This window comes from Denticeps clupeoides, chromosome 7, assembly GCF_900700375.1.
Source record: "Denticeps clupeoides chromosome 7, fDenClu1.1, whole genome shotgun sequence".
Lineage (NCBI taxonomy): Eukaryota > Metazoa > Chordata > Actinopteri > Clupeiformes > Denticipitidae > Denticeps > Denticeps clupeoides.
The window spans coordinates 12,613,986-12,633,405 of NC_041713.1; the positions used below are offsets into that span (position 1 = coordinate 12,613,986).

At 41.9% G+C, this 19,420-nt stretch overlaps 3 protein-coding genes across 9 annotated transcripts; 2 read left to right on the forward strand and 1 right to left on the reverse strand.

The window, feature by feature from the left end:
- Window positions 1-749: 749 nt before the first annotated feature.
- pdxdc1 (pyridoxal-dependent decarboxylase domain containing 1) lies at window positions 750-12,466 on the reverse strand. 6 transcript variants are annotated; one of them, XM_028985060.1, is made up of 25 exons: window positions 12,305-12,466; window positions 11,602-11,678; window positions 11,099-11,167; window positions 10,824-10,898; window positions 10,554-10,700; window positions 10,183-10,372; window positions 9,935-10,003; window positions 9,755-9,833; window positions 9,573-9,657; window positions 9,425-9,473; window positions 9,216-9,317; window positions 8,311-8,436; window positions 8,155-8,205; window positions 7,882-7,926; window positions 7,712-7,792; window positions 6,777-6,837; window positions 6,473-6,543; window positions 6,281-6,386; window positions 5,533-5,704; window positions 5,184-5,302; window positions 3,480-3,601; window positions 3,108-3,200; window positions 2,907-3,003; window positions 2,530-2,628; window positions 750-2,380 (listed from the first exon to the last, which is right to left on the reverse strand). In XM_028985060.1, the coding sequence occupies exons 1-25, from the start codon at window positions 12,323-12,325 to the stop codon at window positions 2,160-2,162; spliced, it is 2,427 nt and encodes an 808-aa protein (XP_028840893.1). In that variant the 5' UTR covers window positions 12,326-12,466; the 3' UTR covers window positions 750-2,159. The 6 variants fall into 6 exon arrangements, with proteins under 6 accessions (XP_028840893.1, XP_028840892.1, XP_028840894.1 ...); XM_028985059.1 differs by having other exon boundaries at window positions 10,554-10,703; XM_028985061.1 differs by lacking the exon at window positions 7,882-7,926 and having other exon boundaries at window positions 10,554-10,703.
- Window positions 12,467-13,792: 1,326 nt separating this feature from the next.
- Window positions 13,793-16,765, forward strand: mpv17l (MPV17 mitochondrial membrane protein like). The gene is made up of 4 exons (XM_028987890.1): window positions 13,793-14,522; window positions 14,756-14,826; window positions 14,919-14,948; window positions 15,389-16,765. The coding sequence occupies exons 1-4, from the start codon at window positions 14,219-14,221 to the stop codon at window positions 15,572-15,574; spliced, it is 591 nt and encodes a 196-aa protein (XP_028843723.1). The 5' UTR covers window positions 13,793-14,218; the 3' UTR covers window positions 15,575-16,765.
- Window positions 16,766-16,950: 185 nt separating this feature from the next.
- Window positions 16,951-19,266, forward strand: LOC114794967 (transmembrane protein 238). Of its 2 annotated transcripts, none has more exons than XM_028987889.1 (2): window positions 16,951-18,480; window positions 18,821-19,266. In XM_028987889.1, exon 1 carries the CDS (start codon window positions 17,818-17,820, stop codon window positions 18,469-18,471), a length of 654 nt encoding a protein of 217 aa, XP_028843722.1. In that variant the 5' UTR covers window positions 16,951-17,817; the 3' UTR covers window positions 18,472-18,480; window positions 18,821-19,266. The 2 variants fall into 2 exon arrangements, with proteins under 2 accessions (XP_028843722.1, XP_028843721.1); XM_028987888.1 differs by having other exon boundaries at window positions 17,121-18,480; window positions 18,824-19,266.
- Window positions 19,267-19,420: the final 154 nt, after the last annotated feature.

Sequence of the window (19,420 nt, forward strand, 5' to 3'; positions counted from 1 at the left end):
AGCTTCACACACACTCAAGAGGTGAACAGGTGAATTTACCACTTAGAAATAAGATTGTTTATGTGAAATGTTGAACTCAGCAGTTTTAGTGGGAATTGGTTGTTGTGTTAATGAGCTGAGCGTGAAAGGTTGGGATGTGAGGAAACGCATATTATTGTTTTTAAAAAAAACATACTTTTTTTTATGCGTTTTAGCTAATGGATCTGAATTGGAAATTTGTTCAGATTGTATTGGTACACACTGTGATCAGGTTTGGTGTATGTAGGTTAAACTGTATTCCCACAGGACATAACTAAAATTCCTTATAAACACATAAAAACGTTCACAACATAAGGACCAATTTTCGTGTTAATTTGATTAATGGTATATGAGCACAACAATAGAAAGAGTTTTCTCTATACCAAGGTGTCAACATTAATGAGACACACAAGCATATTATTTTTGGTGTCGATACGTGAAAGTGTGTGTGGCCATGCCCGGGTCGAAACCTGTCTCAGTACAAGCTTTGTGTGAATTGTGATGTGTGGAGCACATAACATGGAGTTTTCGTACATAGGAAGCACCTGAAAAGGGTGCAAACTCTGCAAGGAGGACGAGAATAAAACAATAGGGCTTTGCACTTCCGTGCTCAGGCCCTAATGAAACCTGTTAAGTCAACATAGAAAAGGTCATTGAATCATTCACAACCATGTAATTATCAGTAGACAAAATAAGGTCAGAAATCTATTAAAAAAAAAATTTCCCCCATATATTTTCTTACACAAGTCAATCCCAATTATTTATTGCACCAGCAATTAAAGAGTAGCTGCTCATTTTTAAGAGATCAGTAAATGTCCATAAACATATATCTAAAATAAAATATAAACAAAATTGCAAAAACTAAAATATATAAACCCCAAACAACTGTATGGTAACAATTGTCCTCAAACAAAAGATAAATAAAACAAAAATATTTGGCATAATGTGCATCACAAGAATTAATCAAGTTGCATGTCGTAAACATAAACAACATGTACATCTGTTACCAAGCAGACTTTTGGTTTATAAATCACATACTAAAAGGGGGCACCAACATTAATTGGTTTAAAAAGTGTAAATTATAAATCTAAAGAGAACTGTAAAACTTGCAAATGACATCAAAGAACATAATTCTTAATTGTCCTTACAAAAATACATTGAAACATTTTACTTCACAGTGGACACTCTATGACAACCATAAGATTGTGGAAAATACAAGTTTTGAAGGGACGGCACATAACACAACATCCTGTATGAGACATCTCGTAACAGAAGTGTATATTTCCTGAATTAAGCATGTTTATGTGTTACAATAAATATAATGAAAACATTCTGTGTAAGACATTCAGTACAAACAAGTGCAATAAAGCTAACCTCCTTCTTAATTAAAATATTTGCATTAGTCTCAAGCAGGCTGCCTGACTACTATTATTATTTTTTTTTTTACAGTAAACGTTATGCAACACATGGAGTAAAGAAACATTTCTTTGATCATGAAGTTAAGGCCACAACAGCCCTTTGGTGATGTAAATAATGTAGTAGTACAATTTAAAAACAAAACAATTATATGGACTCATGACAGTGCACATACTATGTTTCTATAGGGTAATTTCAATGGGCTGGCTTTTGGTGCTAAGACCAGTGCAAATAATGCACAGAATAAACAGTATGTTCTTTGCAGCTGTACATAGTAGTGTAGTAGCTTGGTGAATATTTAGCTCATAGTTACAGTCTAGTTCTTACAGTTAGCTCCTCATCTCATTGTACAGTCCAGGTAAATTAATTTTCAAATGCCCAGGAGTCATAGCTAATGTCTCATGTTAGTAAATTGTTTGTCTTCCATTGGTCTTAGCACACTTTATATACAGTTTCTTCTTTTATGCTATCTTTTTTAAGGTAGTATGTGCTGATAACACATACTCAGTGTGAGTAAAATATAATTTTGTGTATTTATATACAGAAATAAAATTCCAGTATTCTTCATTTATTTGCATATACACTCATTTACATCTTCATGTAGGTTTGGCTCCACAGATAAAGGCAACAGACCAGGTCATATCCTACCTCTAAAAAGGTATTTCCTTTGAGGACCAACATCCCTCCCCCACCCCACACAGAATTCCACACCTTACTTTTCACTTTTATCTGATGGAGCCTTCTTCATCAGACTCCTGGCTTTCAGGTACTTCAGTGGACTCAAAAGGCCCTGGCTTCTCAGCAAGTTCCTGGGTGACATGGGACACTACTTCCTGAGGAGAGGGGAGTGGTGTAGCTTCCCTCAGCAATTCCTCTGGTTGGCCAACAGACCCAACCTCACTGCATACCTCTGAGCCAGTCGTTGAACGCCTAAAGAGCTTTTGTCCTGTTTGATGAGAGACAGAGGTAACGCAAAGTCTGTACTGCTCTTAATTTTAACTGCATGTTTTGAAACCCTGATAAAAGGCAAATAAAAACAGTTCATACGAATACTGCTGAACCAAGGAAGAAACAAGAGATGGTTCGGTGCAATACCTGGAAGGCGTTTTGTGGTGGATGTTGGCGTGTCAGGTGGATCGGTCTTGCCAGATTGGGCTTTCATTGTGTATGTTTCTTCAGTGGAGTCCAATGAGCCTTTTGGAAAAAGATTATTACTGACTCAACACAACAATTGCTGTAGTCATGTTGTATCTATATATACATTTTGGCCAACATATTAACATTAGGAGTTAGTTGTACATTTGTCACAGTAAGTCATTAATTGTAAAATGTGTTGTGAAAGTTATTCATGAATAACATCTCAATCCCTGATTTCCTGCTATCCTGATCTACAATTCATACTGTCTGTGATGTTTGATACCCATCACCAGGCATTAGTAAATACCAGTAAAATCTTTAACAAATAGCTGTACCAGCAGCAAGGTTGAAGGTCCTGCCTTTGATAGAACTCTGGGAGGGGGAGAACCAGTTGAGCACAGAGCCAACCAGAGGAATCTGACGCAGAACTCCCTGAAACAAGAGTGGCCTATCACAAAGAAGGCAGGACAAAAATACACCACCACCACACACTTACACAGTCAAACACACAGAAAGAGTTACAGACAAACACAAACCTCCTCCATGAGCTTTTCCTCATTTGCTTTCAGAAGCTGTAGTTCTGCTTCCTGGATGCCTTTCCGCACCACTTCAGTCATGTTCTCCAACAGCTATGAGATACGATATCTGTGTTATATCAGTGTTATTCACAAAGGAACAGACCAGCTGTTCATGGTCATTATTGAAGAAACTTTGCCACACTGAAAAATCCAGGTTTTTCCAAAACAGAAAAATTCCTGGAAATTCACACATGGGCAGAAATCTTGTGAAATATCTCTTACTACACTGTTATTCCTTTACTAATCATTTAAATTACATGAAGAAAGTTTTGTTAGTTTTAGATTAGCTTTCTTGTTAATAACAAAAAACATAAGTGTTATAGCTTGTACCTTCCCACTCTCTTCAATTTCTCTTCCAACAGAAGCAATGGTTTCCACCAATGCTCCCACATCAAGGTCATCTGTAGCTATTCCCACATATATACAGTTCTTCTCTGGGCTAAACTCTGGACCTGTGAGAGAAAAAAATATAGTAACTAATATGCAGATAATTCTAAATAATTTTTTTTTTTCAGTGCAAAGCATATGCTCAGTGTAGATTATTACCTTGCCAACCAGTGTGGGTAAGGATGGTGTACAGTTTATCAAGTTGGCAGATGAGACTATCATATTGTATTTCATGTTTATTGCCACCCTCTTATAGTAGTGATTCATTAAACCTTACCAGATATCTAATAAACTGATATTGTTATCGGGCTTGCAGCACAACCACAGAGCAAACTTTGGTACCATCTGCAAGGATCCCATCCGATGATTTTATTCCTTTCAACTGATCCAAAGAAAATAATATAAATAATAATAGATTTTGTAGCTGAATTGTAGTTAATTTAACTTGATATTTACACTAAACCCTTTTACCCAGCTAATTCATTCTTTTAAGAGTCTTTTAAATTTGCAAGATTCCTGGCCAGTCATGGATGCATTGCTCTTTTGAGGTCCATTTACAGATTTTTCAATGCTCGGGGTGAGGGAACTGTCATTGTCACGGCAAAACCTTGTATCTTTGGAGTATTCCATTGTATATTTGCATTTTTTTTTACTTCCTCAGTCAACCAGGACTTGTTTCCTAAATGAATCAGGCTCATTTAAATGTTCATTTACACACTTTCAGACAGATTTTCTGGCTAACAAACAGGAAAGTTTTTCTGCTGAGGATTTGCTCTTATAGCTATCTTCTTGTAGACTTCTCCTGCTTTTTACGTATCAATTATTATATTTTTAAGAATAGTTGGGAGTTGCCCATGGCTGTTGGTTTTATGATTAAGTTTGAAGAGAAAGAATTTATACACCTCTGAATCTGGACTAACCTAACAGTCACAGACATTATTCATAAGCTAATTAAGCATATTAAGGCCTGGAACATTGCATGTTTCTTTTTTTGACAATACAACTGTACAAACTGAAAATCATCTTTAAAGGTCCCCTATCATGAAAAATAATCTCACAAAATGAGGTTAACATTAATACGAGTTCCCCTAGCCTGTGGCTAGAAATAGTGATATGTGCAAAGAGTGCTTTGGTCATTCTGTTCAGAGAGCAGCAGCTCAGACAGTCGGATCTGGAATTTTTCCCCTTATGTCATCATACATGGAAAGGTCACCTCCCCTCTCTCATGCTTTTTCTGCCCACTGACCGTCATGGGTAATACATGAATGCCCCCTCAACTTCTATAGGCCACTCTCCAACTCATCCCACCTCTCTCCTCCTCATTAACATTTAAAGCTACACACCAAAACACGTCCTGGGGAAATCTGATTGTGTGACTGAATAAAAGTGGCTGTCATTCTGCATCAAGTCTGAATTTCAGAAAGAGACGTCAGATACAGTATTAGTGGACCACCTATATAAAATAAAAATTAATGTCAGGGGACCTTTAACTTTATGTCTTTATGCTTGCTCACTAAGCCATTCACAGACATTTCCATGCTACTATATATAATGGTAATAATAATAATTCCTTAATCCTAATTTAGTAGTATAGGGCATAAGTAAAAGCCCTGAAATGGAGTCTGCAGTCCCAGAAGAGTTACCCACCAGAGGAAAAGCTGAAGTCTGTGTCCATCTCCTTCAGTTTCTTCAGTAGTTCAACGTTGACCTTCTCCAAGTCCTGTTGCCTTTTACTGTCATCAGTGTACTCACTTCTTAGCTGGTACCTGAAAATATGAACCCCCACAGAATCCTTTCAATATGTAATTCCGAACATGTTATAAGAAATAATGTCGTCATCATCTTTATAATGGAAAACAATGTACTTTCAAGTATGTGTTATGTGAAGATTTGATTTTAGGAGGATTATGACAACAGCCATGCATGAATCGTGTGTGTGGTTCCAATACCAGATGAATTCTGACCTTTGGCCCCAGTCACACTCTGAACCTCTCACCTTATTACCCCCAGGCCAGGCCAGTTGAGGTCCTCTATGTAGGTGAGAGCAGGGTGCTGGTACACCTCCTCCCTGAAGTCCTGCTTGAAACGCAGCGTGCAGCTAAGCAGGGGCACCAACTCAGTCAGCTTCTCTACCACAGCATTGATGTCGGCCTCCTGTGTTCCCAGCACTGTGCACATGGGGTCAACTACAGCTTACACATATTTCTTGATCAGGATATGACAGTTGACAGGTTGAAACACACACATACAGTCAGGCCCACATTGTTAGAGGGGACCTGTAGAGTTCAAACAGAACTGTAGGGAACTAACACAGAATAAAGGTTTAGAATTTGGTTTACGCTGCCTTCTAACTGTTTCCACCCTTTGTTTAGTGTGACGGGTGCATGGGTGTGAGTATGAGTCTTCCACACGGACATTCTGTTCATTGTGTGCCCTTGTTTCCGGTCCCAGGTAGGGATATGTTAACCTTCTAGCAGTTGGCACGAGTATCAATTCTCCAAATGGTCAAAGAAAACTGTGTGCATATTAAAGGAAAGCATAACCAGTCAGTTCCAACTGTGTCTGAAGAATGTTTTAACTATTTAGATGGACAGCAGCAATAGATTTCCTAAAGAAGATATCCTAAAGGTGGGGCAGATAGATCAAGGAAAATGAAGACGAAGTAAATTCCAGCCCAGTTGGACATTACAACAAGAGGTTCATATACCAATCATTTAACTCAACACGTATGGCTTTTACAACACCTGCTGCGGTCATGAGAGGGTTGAATCGAACACAGGTGCCCTCATCCTCCAACTCAACAACATCCACACCACTGGCAGGCACATGCTGTGCCAACTGCTCGCCCAGCTGAAAATAAAGGCCATAAAGTGGCAATTAAGTGACACAAGCTATTAGTGGATTTACTGAGGAGTGATAAAGAATTCTGTGTTTACCCAGCGGTTGAGAGCGTCCAGCACTTCTTTCTCTCCTCCAGAATAACCCTCCACTGAGCCATGGCTGGATGCTAAAATGATGAGGGAAGCAAAGTTGTTATATAATATTTTATATAAGTGGAGGTTAATTTTAAATACTGTGGAAACTATGAATGAATAAAATTAAAATGATATAAATTGGAAATTCAACATTTAGACCAAATACTATAACTTAAAATATGCAGTTACAGAAAGTGATTTTTTTTTTTATCTCTTCTGATCAATTAGCACATGAGCTTTTGTGGGTGAATCTCAGAGAACTCACATGTACTGGTGTCCTGGGAAAACCTGAATACCACCACAGGTGAATTCAGTTCATCCTCAACCTGACAGACATGCAACAAAAGAAAAAGCTAATTGTCTGACCACAAACTTTAGGCAAGTTTTATTGTACTTTTTTCGCATTTAACATCAATACTGTACATGCAATCAGCATGTTTATATGAGTGACTTTGGGCTCAGTTAAAATGTCTCAAAAGTAATGTAATGTAATGGAGATGCTTTTGTTTAGACTGGACTCTGAACTGTGTTCACTTGACTGGTCAAACAGGTCTGGATGGTGGACATTCCAGTGTTTTACAGCTCAAATACAATTGAATCAACTGGCCTCAAGAAAAAAAAACATGTAGCATTCAGTTGAGAATGCTTCTGACTGGAGGAAAAATTCCCTGACTCACCTTGAAAGTGGCGCTTCTAGCATATCTAATCATTATCAGATATCAAAATTTAAAAATCAGCTTAGTTCCACAATTACAGAAATTCATTACTGAACCCAGCCTCACATCATGTGCTATTTTTTTATTAATTCACAGGTAGATGAATGTGTTAGTATGATAAAAAGATCAGCCCATTACAAAATGTGCTCCGTCTCTCACAAAGGCCAAATGAAGTTTTGGGGTCATCATCAACACAATAAAGATGGCAAGAGTAAATGATATAAACCCCGTTCAAACCCAGTTCAAACACAGTCCATCACTGATGACCCGGGCCGGGCCATCAGTCCCCGTGAACGCGGCATTTTCCAGATGACACTTGCTAGCACATGCCTGTGAACACACAGCAACTCAATAACAGGGAAGGTCCTTATCGGTGCATGGGTGGACATGGTGAGGGAGAGAGCAGTGGGAGCCAGGGAGCAGAAACGTGAAGGAGAGAGGGAGGCAAGTGGGAGCAGGCAGGCAAAGCGTTGGTCAAACCTACAATGGACAGAATGAGAGAGCCCAGGACGTCCCGCAGAGAGCCCCCAGACAGCAAAGAGACCCGAGGGTGAGACACCACAGCCTGAAACCCAAGGCACCCATATTCTCACTACAGTTTTATGGTTAAGGACTGACACAGCGTCTAACAGGCAAGGCAAATCGCTGCTTTACCATGCTTAAAGCCTCAAGGAGAGACACTTCAGCTTCAAGGACATCCTAATAATAACACAAAACAGTGGGAGGGTCGGGGTTCATGTTTTGGTGTATGTACTACAGGATAAACTAATTGGTCATTTTCTAATTAAACAACTCTATATTTCCTCACAAAGAAAATATTTGTTAATGAGGCAATTAACCTCTACAGGACATTAGCTGTAGTTTAAAAAGAGGCTGTGAATAGAAATAATTGCCCATGAGACAACACCACCAATAAAAATTCCTTACCGAAGTCTTAATTGAGCCCAGTGTCTTCAAATGTTCTAGAAGTTTCTTACTCTGTGAAAAAAAATCCCTCCAGCATTAAGGGGGTCAGGTTGTACAGTCTTCCAGAACATTGTGTGCTTCCATGGCCCAGATTACCTCTTCCAGACAGATACTTACAAGCTCAGAGGTCTTCTTAATCCTCTCCACTATCCCATCATGCCCAAGGTACTGCAGGGACAGCCAGAGGGGCAAAGCCCGGAGCTTTTCCGCTGGCAGGCTTGAGGTCAGCCCTGCAGCAAGAGTCTGTTGGAAAGAGCACCCCCACCATGCATGGAGGTAAAATTAACTTACAGATTAGCAAAGACAACCTGTTACATGGTTCAAATAAATTCCATCCTCGCACTGAAAGAAAAAAAAAAAAAAAAAGTAATTAACAACCTTCATAAATTATATGTGTATACTGGCTGAGCGTGATGCCTAGATGCTCACGACACCTAATGAATTGCATGCAAGGCTTATAATCACGAACGGGTGGCAGCCGGGGACTCATGATGTCTCTGTTTTTCTGCAGTACGTCTTTCGAATGTGTTATTACCATCACGCCACTTCTTTTTTTGTTTATTAAAAGTTCACTGTTTTTCACGATGTTGAGCGTGCCTCACTTCAACCCCATGTTGCATGACACTGAGTAAAGACACACCTACACTATCAGTCAAACATTTGGACACACCTACTCATTTATGGGTCTTGCAAAAATTGAAGACACAGGACTATGAAATATGTTAGAAAACAGGTGAGAAAAAATGCAAACAAGGCATAAAGTTGAACATTTGAGTCTCTCCAAAGCAGGGAGCTTTTGCTGTGATGGCAGCATTGTTTGACAATGGGGATGGTTTCCAACAGTCCTGAAGGTTCACGCTGAACTCATGTTAATGAGCATCTCATGAAGCCGTTTTTGATGACGACAATAGTGAATAAAGTAGGGGTAGGTGTGTCCAAACTTTTCACTGGTAACATACTCAACAGTATGAATCTGAATATGTCTCCATCACAGTCTTCCAGAGTTAACACCCTTCACGCACCAGAGCTGGGTCCTCATGTCTATAGAGTGTGACAGCAGGCACAGCAGGCAGGCCGAGCCATGGCCCTGGAGTTAGTGTCATACTGTCACTTTTAGTTGCCGCCTGCAGAGAGAGAAAGTCAGATAAGTCACTAAAGCATCCCTCATATCAAGAGCAAAGGGAAAAAATGAATTGATAAATAACTGCCAAATGTAAGACCTTGAACATACCGTGACAGTGGAGGACACATGACCCAGCGCCAAAGTCGCCAAGTTGACGCTGATAGACACACGGATATGCACAGCATTAAGAAAAAAACAAACAAACATCTAAGCCCATTCATCCACCGATTTCTACCTCAGGATGGCCGCAGCTTACCCTTCTACATGAAGCCACATGTTGTTCTGGACACAGAGCTCTTTGAGACGGCCCAGTTTGTCTGTGTGCCCTGCACCAGGGGTTCCTAAAAATGCAAATATTTGATCTTTTAGCTCCTGTGCGTGGCAGTATGGGCAGTATGCAATTAACAACAGGGGTAAGGTGTCAAGACCAACACTGACCAGCGTTAGCAATCAACAGCAGAGGAAGCTTTCCAGTGTCTACGTCATCTTTTATGAGCTTGTCCAGCAAGGCTACATCCTAGAATTAAAAAAAAAAAAAAAAAAAAAAAAAAAACTTTATTTATGTACACATGTAACAGCTTGCCAATGTGGGAACAACAGAATATTGCCATTTCTTACTATTTGATGCTGAGATCCAAACATAGTGTTACAGGGCACAGTACACAGGCTAGAGAGAGGCAGTCCAAGCTAATAAGAAGAGAAGAGTTCAAATTAACCTAAATGATCAAGAACGATGCTTGCAGCACAAAAATACTAAATTAGCCACAAAAGTCTAAGAATATTTCTCTCCTGTTGCCTATTACAAAGTACAGAACTATTTACACTTGGCTATCCAACCTGGAAGGTAAGGCTGAAGTTGAACTTACCTGGCTGCAGAGATTCTGTCCAAGCCCAGGTCTACAGGCCGCACTCTGGTAGATGACAGGCTGTTTAGAGCTGAGGACCGCAAAGCCTTCAGTGCTGTAGTCTTCATAGCGAGTGTTTATCACCAACCGACAAACCTTCAACAGCCCCTCTCGGTCATCCTCATGGTAATATGCAGAGCCATTCTCATACCTGTTAAAAGAAAAAAAATGAAATTAGTTAGATATTTATATATAGAGAGGAGGGGAACCCCCCAGCAGTAATTCTAGGGTTATGCAGCAGTGCGCTAATTCCTCTGAGACAAGTGCTGAGTTAAGCAATGTGAACTGGATGAGTCTCGTGGGGGGCAGCTCTGCAGTGGATCGGTGCTGACCTGAAAATCCTACAGAGCCAGAGGGTGGTGTCTGACAGGATGCGTGTGGTCAGCTTCCTTAGCCGTTCTCGGTCCAGGACGGAGACGTAGGCAGCCAGGCTGTGCCCTAGCAGGGCCATGTGTGCCTGTTCGCCAACATACTGAGTCCTGCTGCAGAAAAAAGTGACTGAGGCAAATGCGAAGCAACTTACAAAACCAAGAAGTCATAAGTTGCTGCATGGTTGACATGTTTAGAATTAGCAGACAATGAGAGAACCTAGACTGGCTTACCGATGGCTTGGCTTATCATCATCATCATGAATAAGGTTTTGCACTAACTGAAGGACACTGAAAACATCCTGGCCACTGTAAATGGTGGAAAACAACTTGTAAATTGTATTACGTCACAAACAGTGTAAGAGTTAGTCTGAGCTATGCTAACTGGGTGTATTACACGTGTATGAAGGGTATATTTGTTTTATACTTCATGTTTAATGTAATTATACAAATAGCATATGTATAAGAAATACTGCAATGCAGAAAAGGCCAAAAGACGGTTTACTCACTCTCCCTGTAACGGTCCGGGTATATCCCTCCAGCTGAGCCTGCGTATAACTGGATCCAGTTCAGCCTCCCTGGGAAGCAAAATTATTTCATCAGCCACACACAACTAGGGTCAAGATCAGAAAGCATCAACTCTCCAAAAGTGTATTTGTGTTCTGGCAGTTCTGTTATACCATTGTTTTAGATGTGTCCCCACATGAAAATCACTTTGTGAGATTATTTAACATTAACACAAGTTCCCCTAGTCTGTCTATGGAGCTGCAGTGGCTAGAAATGGCGAGAGAGCTTTGGTCATTCTGCTTCGCCATTCAAAAAGCGGCAGCTCAGACAGCCGGATCTGGAATTTGTCCCTTTATGTCTTTGTGAGACTGGCTCAAAGTGGCTGTAATTCTGCACAAAGGCTGAATTTCGAAAAGAGATTTCATATATAGTATTAGTGGATCACTAAAAAAATCATAATAAAGGACCTTTAACATGTTAAATGATAAGATGAGATTAAACTTACTTTTCGCCATTTTCCAGAATCTTCATTGCTTCATTTAGATTTTTCCCCATCTCGGCTAACATGGGGTCAGCCATCATCTAAGATAAGAAGAATCTTGTATATCAGCTTGTTTACTTTTTTGTATTTATTCAGAATGTGTGAACTGTGGGTGGAGGAATAAAAAAAAAGTTGACATAAAAAAAATTTCCATGAGCATGTTTTCCTGGGATCCTGGATTGCATCCTCCACCCCTCCGCCACACACATACTTATATCCAGCGGGCCGAGGGTGTCAAATGTCCTGTTCAATCGGGCAGGAATGTCCCCTCGAACATACAATAACCTTGCATCAGTTCCTTCACACAGCCATGGCCTCAACAAAAGCACCCCAAAAACGACATTTTTTGCATTTCAAAAAGAGCAAGAAACACCTGTTTAGGCACCTACATATCCGCCATCGACCTCACATTATTAACATATATTTGAATGAGAACTGGTTCCTCAATCTGCCTCGTCTTCCAAACTGCAGCACAGGCCGAAGGTTTTACGGCAAACCGAATTAAACGCACTAAAATTGGATAACAACAGTAGAACATACGATGCATTTGGTAGTTCCTCACACGTCACCTCAGGGAATGTCAGGGAATGACAGTCCAGTAACGTGCTAACGTGCCCTGTCCGCCTGGCGTTACCTCGAGTTCCACAAAGGACGGCTGCCTGGTTACCTTGCGGGGCGTCTGTTCCATGTGCTGCAGGGGTTGTAAATGTCCCGAAAACGAGCGTTTTCCACCCGTTTCACCGTGCGAGCCCCGGGTGCTCCGCCGAAACGTAATGACTTAGCTGGGAAGGCGGAGTCGCTCGGCTGTCTGGCCAGTCAGTTTACTTCCTGGTTGCGAGACGCGTATTCCACGCTGGCAGCGCTGACGTCAAGACGTCGTTTTACGCGCGCAGCTGATTCAGTGTCAGTTGCGCCGTGTTGCCAGGTGAGGTTATTAATTCCTTTTTTATTATTTAATTTTATTATTTAGATCTCTCTCAAAGGCGAGACAGAATATAGACAATGCATTTTAGCTTATCTTCAATTAATAAAAAGTTTTTGAAAAATATAATAACATAATATACAGTACACGGCAAAAGATTGGACACACCTTCTCATTCAATGTGTTTTCTTTATTTTCATGACCATTTACATTGGTAGATTCTCACTGAAGGCATCAAAACTATGAATGAACACATGTGGAGTTATGTACTTAACAAAAAAAGTTGAAATAACTTAAAACATGGTTTATATTTTAGTTTCTTCAAAATAGCCACCCTTTGCTCTGATTACTGCTTTGCACACTCTTGCCATTCTCTCGATGAGCTTCAAGAGGTCGTCACCTGAAATGGTTTTCCAACAGTCTTGAAGGAGTTCCCAGAGGTGTTTAGCACTTGTTGGCCCCTTTGCCTTCACTCTGCGGTCCAGCTCACCCCAAACCATCTCGATTGGGTTCATGTCCGGTGACTGTGGAGGCCAGGACTCCACTTTTATTTAAGTACATAACTCCACATGTGTTCATTCATAGTTTTGATGCCTTCAGTGAGAAACAGTTAGAGTAAAGAAGTGAGTGAAGTGATTGTCACATGTGATACACAGCAGCACAGCACACAGTGAAATTTGTCCTCTGCATTTAACCCATCACCCTTAGTGAGCAGTGGGCAGCCATGACAGGCGCCCGGGGAGCAGTGTGTGGGGACGGTGCTTTGCTCAGTGGCACCTTGGCGGATCGGGATTCGAACCGGCAACCTTCTGATTATGGGGCCGCTTCCTTAACCGCTAACTGAAAACACATTGAATCACAAGGTGTGTCCAAACTTTTGGCATGTAGAGTATATTCTTAGCTTTGGATGTTTGTCTTCACGTTTCGTTAATGCTGTTATGGATGTACGCTGCTACATTTATATTTACAACATTTATCAGACGCTCTTATCTCATCAATAGTAACAGAGATTACTCAGGGTTAAGTGTCTTGCTCTGGGACACAATGGAAGTAAGTGAGATTCGAACCTGGCTCTTCTGGTTCATAGGTGAGTGTGTTACCCACTGGGCCATCAAGAGCCCGGAGGATCACGTGACAGAATCGTAATGGCGGCGGAGGCGCGCCGCACGCCGGCAGTTCGCGGCGCGGCGCGCAGGGGGCGCTGCGGAGCTCAGGCCGCCTCCAGCCAACAGGCATCCAGATTAGCTGCTGACCCGCAGGATTTACTGGCACCTGCCGTCCCTCAGGTAAAGACCGGCGGCGATGACCGGAGCGTGCGTCGTATTTCTAAAGCTGGTAACTTAACATTGTTGTTTTATTCCTAACGCGCTCAGTGTGGCGTCTTTGTCAACTGTTGCATCTTTCATATCGAGTAATATTAGCTTTTAAACTGGTTTATGTATTGAAGTGAGAGTTCTTTCTTTCACTTGCACGTCGTCCTTGTCGAGTGTCTGGCTTTATCCTGGTGCTCGTTTTTGTTTCGATGTTTTACTGTAACATGGTAATTTATCCCTAACTCGGTTTTAATGACTTTGACTACTTAAAGGTGACCTAGCCGAATTAAGCAGGGGATTTTTAATTGCTCGGCTTTGCCGTGGATGACGCGGTTAATGAGACGCGATGAGAAAGTCCTTTTTTACACGCGCCAAATGCCTGCCGTGGGTCGCCAACGTCGCCCTGTACGGCTGCCTGTTCGCCGGCGGCGACTTCGCGCACCAGCGCATCTCCCAGCGCGAGGAGATGGACTGGCGACACACGCGCAACGTGGCGGTGGTGGCCTTCTGTTTCCATGGCAACTTCAACTACTTCTGGCTGCGCGCGCTGGAGCGCCGCTTCCCGGGAAGGTCGGCCGGCATGATCCTGCGCAAACTGATCCTGGACCAGAGCTTCGCGTCGCCGCTGGCCACCAGTGTTTTTTACACAGGCGAGTTACACGTGAGATCACGCTGTTGCGGCAGATTGAGATGGACACTGTTCATTTCGGTGACCTTGAAAAGCCACCTTAAGGGGAAAATGGCCTCGCATCGCCGATGCAGGTGCGCATCCGATCGATCACTGATCCAATCGCTCCAGGAGCGCCGTCAATGATCCTTCTGGTTGCGGATAATTGCAAAGTTTGTTCATCGATGCGACACTCACTGTCCTCCACCTTCACAGGGGTGAGCTTTTTGGAAGGCAAGGGCGACATTTTTGAGGACTGGAGGGAAAAGTTCCTCAACACATACAAGGTAAGAAACCACGGAACAGCACAGCGTAGTTTGTGCCTTCAGCCATGTTGCAGCGATGCAATTTATTTCATGTATTATCTCTTATTTTCCAGACTGGACTGATGTACTGGCCATTTATGCAGGTAGGTTTCGTTTGGTCTGGTTTTGGAGATGTGGTCGCAGAGAATACTCTGTGAGAGTAGAGTTAGAGCATAAGGAGTATATACTATATACTTGACTAAATACACCTAAAATCTTTACTAATGCTTCTCATGACTTGGTTTTTAAAAGTAAGGGTGCGCCGTGATTTTAAGTCTAGCTATACAGGTATGAAGATAAGGTATGGACTAGAAAGCGCTGATGTACATTGCTCTGGACCAGCTTGTCTGCTGAATGCTGTAAATGTCCATTTAACTGTAAATAATGAAGAATTTTCATTTCAAGTAGACCAACAATCAGTGTTTTGTTTTACTGTGAGCTTATAATATTTGCATTACACGTGTGTTGCTGTCAACACAACCATGGCTGTTGTGCCAATACGATTGTTCTGTGTACATAACGCATGTCCTCTTCTGCTTTGCAGTTCCTGAACTTCGTTCTGATGCCACTGTACCTGCGCACCGCGTTCATGGGCTGTTCGGCTTTCGTCTGGGCCACCTTCCTCTGCTTCTCGCGGCAGAGCGGCGACGGCACTGCGGCTGTTGCTTTAGCCTGGGTCCTGTCCCCCAAAAAGATACTTGAGGCCCACAAAGCGAGTAAGGAAAAGTGACGTCCCGAGGACGTGCACACAGGAACACAGAGCTTGTGCCTTTCACTGTTGTTCGCACACTGCGCTGTACCTTTTCATGACTGTGTAGTTTATTTTGTACCTCAATTTAAACACATCCAATACTTGAAATATTGCAATGGTTGGTTTGATCACTGACCAATGTTACAGCATTATTGTTCCCACAGAGGCCTACAGGTTCAAAATGGGTGCAAGTCTTGTGCTTTATTTCAACAACTCTGAGACTGATGCAAATAACATCATACATGTATTTCATATGTTGTTACGTTTTTATATTTCATATAAATATGTATACACACACACACACATACATACATACATCTTGTATTGACGTACATTACATATGTGGATAATGTGAACTAATTTTTCCACTTTGCATTGTGGAAATTTTTTTTTTGTTTGAGGCATTGTAGTCTTGTAACATTGTCTCTGCGTGGCACTACGCTGTTAAAATAAAGCTCAATTTTACACCGAAAGATGTTCTTTTGGTTTAGATTTGACAACTGCCGCAGAACAAAGGATTCACAAATGACACTCCACTTGAACACGTGTATTGTACACCGTTGCCTTGTTTAGTGTAAATGTTTGCAGTGTCATCAACTGTGAGATTTGCCTTTATTTAGTGAGATCGCGTACTGAAGACCGCATACCTTCCCATAAGATGAAATACATCTGAAAATGTATTTTGTAGCAGAAGTCTTAAAAATTTTAAGTGGAGAGAATAGTGTGTGGCATAAAATAAGATTCATCAGGGAGTCATCAGCAAGAGATCATGCCGATTTGACATGTCAAAGACAGCGCAGCTAACCGGCTTTCCATCTGTCAATCGTCCGGGTGGATTAACCAGGATCACTCGTTTGCTATTCTTAGACAAGCAAAATTGTCTGGTTTGCCCTCCACATGTGACCTTTAAACTCTGTCCTGTTCTTTGCATTTATCGTGTTTTAATTATCTTTTCAGACATATTGGGAAAATGCTTATATTATTTTATTGTGTTTATTTATTTTGTTGTTGTTGTTTTTTTTTGCTGTACAGCACACATATTGATCAAGTAAGACAATTTAAAGAATTTGCCTTTATGTCATCTTTGTTAAAGACACAAGCTATGTAGAAAGTTGAGTAGGACCTGGTGGTATAAAACAAAAATAAATAAAAGGGTTTTTTTGTAATAAATTGTTGTAATAATTACATTATGCACAGTTATAACCTGATGTCTTTTTCAAAACAAACCCTTAATTGTCCTGAATTTTTGCATGCTTGAACTGATTTGCAGCGGTTCTGGTTATGACTGTGGCAGTAGTCTTAAACACATTAACACCTCAGGCTCAGGCAAGAACTGAAAATGTGGTTCAGTCATTATGCAAAACAAGTTCAAAGGCGTGCTGTGACTTTTTCTATTAAATATGTCCTGAAACTGAGCATATTGTGTGAAAATTAAATCCTCGAGCATTGGAACATTAGTGGCTTATAAACTTTTTTTTTATGTTATTTAAACTTTAAATGTGTAATTATAGTTCCATGAAAATTTCATGTCCAGCAGTAAGAGATGAGCAGTAAGCCTAGCATCACATTCTGCTAAACAAACTAATTTGGGGGTAATCTTTAAAGGTCACAGCAAGGTACTGTAGGTTACATGCATTAAACCCACTCTAAATCCTACCCGCCTAAGCTGGAAATGCTGTTTCCTTTTAACCACCGTCCCCTTTAGGCCCTTACAGTAATGCAGTAAAGTTCACTCAAGATATTGAAAAAAAGAAATTTGATTTCTATTGGCAAAATATTAAAAGCAACCCTGGTATAAAAATGTCAAACAGCTTTTTCCCCCCTTTTCATTCAATCGTTGTATTCATACCGAGGGGTGTGTGTGTGTTTTATATATATATATCTAAAAACACACACACATATCGTTTTTACAGCAGGTGGGAGGACAGAAATGATTTTGCTTAGTACATAAAATTGTTGTCGCCTGTTGTGTTTTTTTAGGAGTCACAGGAGTCTGGCTTGTTTTCTCGTGAGATCTGGCAACCCACCCGGTTTATAACGACTAAAGTGCTCCATTTAAGGACCGGGGACACAAAAAGGGTCGCGAGTGAGTGACATTGGCCCCAAATCGTCCTTTAAAAAAGGGTCCCCAATCCAACCGCGCTCGGTCCGAGCGCTTCCACGCCAGTTCCGCGCCCCTGGCCCCACTCGCGACAAGTGGGAAGCCGGGCCGCCGCCCGGTAATGGCTAACCGACGTTTACTGCATCCCCGCCCAGCGCCGCCACTCCTTTGTGCTCCCCAGGCGCAGGTAGCCCAGGTGCTCACCTGTGTGGGGCTTCACCTGCGCCCCGCACGGCGCCCTGCTCGGGGATTCTCGCTCGGGGTCTTTAGCACGACCGTCCTTCACCGGTATAAAGTAAGCCGGGCGTGCGCCATGGAGCCCGCGTTCCGGGGACTTGGGCGGTGCTCCTGCGCCTTCTGGCTGGCTGTTGCCTTCGACCTGCTCGGCCTCGTCATCCTCCTGCTGGGGGTGTTCCTCGACATTTTCTTCTACGACTTTCTCATCTATGCCGGGGCCATCATCATCTTCCTCAGCCTCATCTGGTGGGTGTTCTGGTACACGGGCAACATCGAAGTGCCCCCGGCGGACCTGGAGGACGACGTCGGCTTGCTGAAGAAGAAGAACCGCGGGGTCGCCGGCGTGGTGCGCAGGCTGTCCAGCCGCCTCTCGAGCGGGATCAGGAGCTCCGTCAGGCGGGACGGGGGACCGCGGGGCCGGGCGGGCCCGGGCAGGACGGGTCCCCGGGTGCCGGTGACGATCCCCATGGCTCGCCATGAGAACGTGAACACCGTGTCCGCCGCCGTGCAGGGCGGCTCGGAAACGCCGGCCATCTGATCCGCCCAGGTCGTCATTTATAAAGTTAAAAAATTTATAAAGTTAAAAAATTTATTATAAAGCAGTCGGCGTTAAAATGTAAAAGCTCTCTTGCGTGAGTTACCTGTCATACCTGTTACCTGGAATCTGAGAGGTCGGTAAACAACAAATCTCAGTTTAAAAAACAATAAAAATCTGTGAGTCAGCAAGTAGATGAAGTCTGATATTTTAGTCAACTTGACACTACTTTTCAATATGCAGACACATAAAGGTTCTCTGCAGATGTTCCATGATGCGTCTATGCCCAGTTGTTATCGCTGTTTATCGCTGTGACTGACAAACCTGACATTTCTTCTTCTTATAAACCCAGCAGGATCCAGAAGAAAGATCTTTACAGCTGGAACTGTAAAATACCTCCAGGCAAGATGACCCACAACGTCTTTCCTTCAGATGTTTACGACAGTTTTTTGTATTTTTTTGTAATAGAATGTGGACTGAACATTTAAAATAACTACAACATTTTATTTTATTTAACTTGATTTGTTATGCACAGGATTGTATGTACAATGTGAACTTGGGTATAGCTGAACATTGTGTGCACTGTTCCTCCTGATAAATTTCCTCCTTTGTTGCTTGCACCAATATATTTTTACTGCACCTATGCGACCTTTGAACATGTGTTTTTTCACACCGGCTTCCTCATTTGTTGGTTTGACTTTGTAATCACACAGCCTGCTTTAATAGATAAGATTAGAGAAAAAGCACGGCAGATGGTTGCGATGCTTCACAAATAAAATGTTTCTAGTTTGTTCATAATTGGTCTGGGAGTTTTTTCCATCCGTTGTTTGGCTACTTTAAATAATGTATGATGGCGAGCGGTAAACGGAGATGGCAGGATGTCACGCTCGAACATTTACAGAATGGAATGTAATACCAGGAACTTTTCTGGCCTTATATCAGATTTACTCTT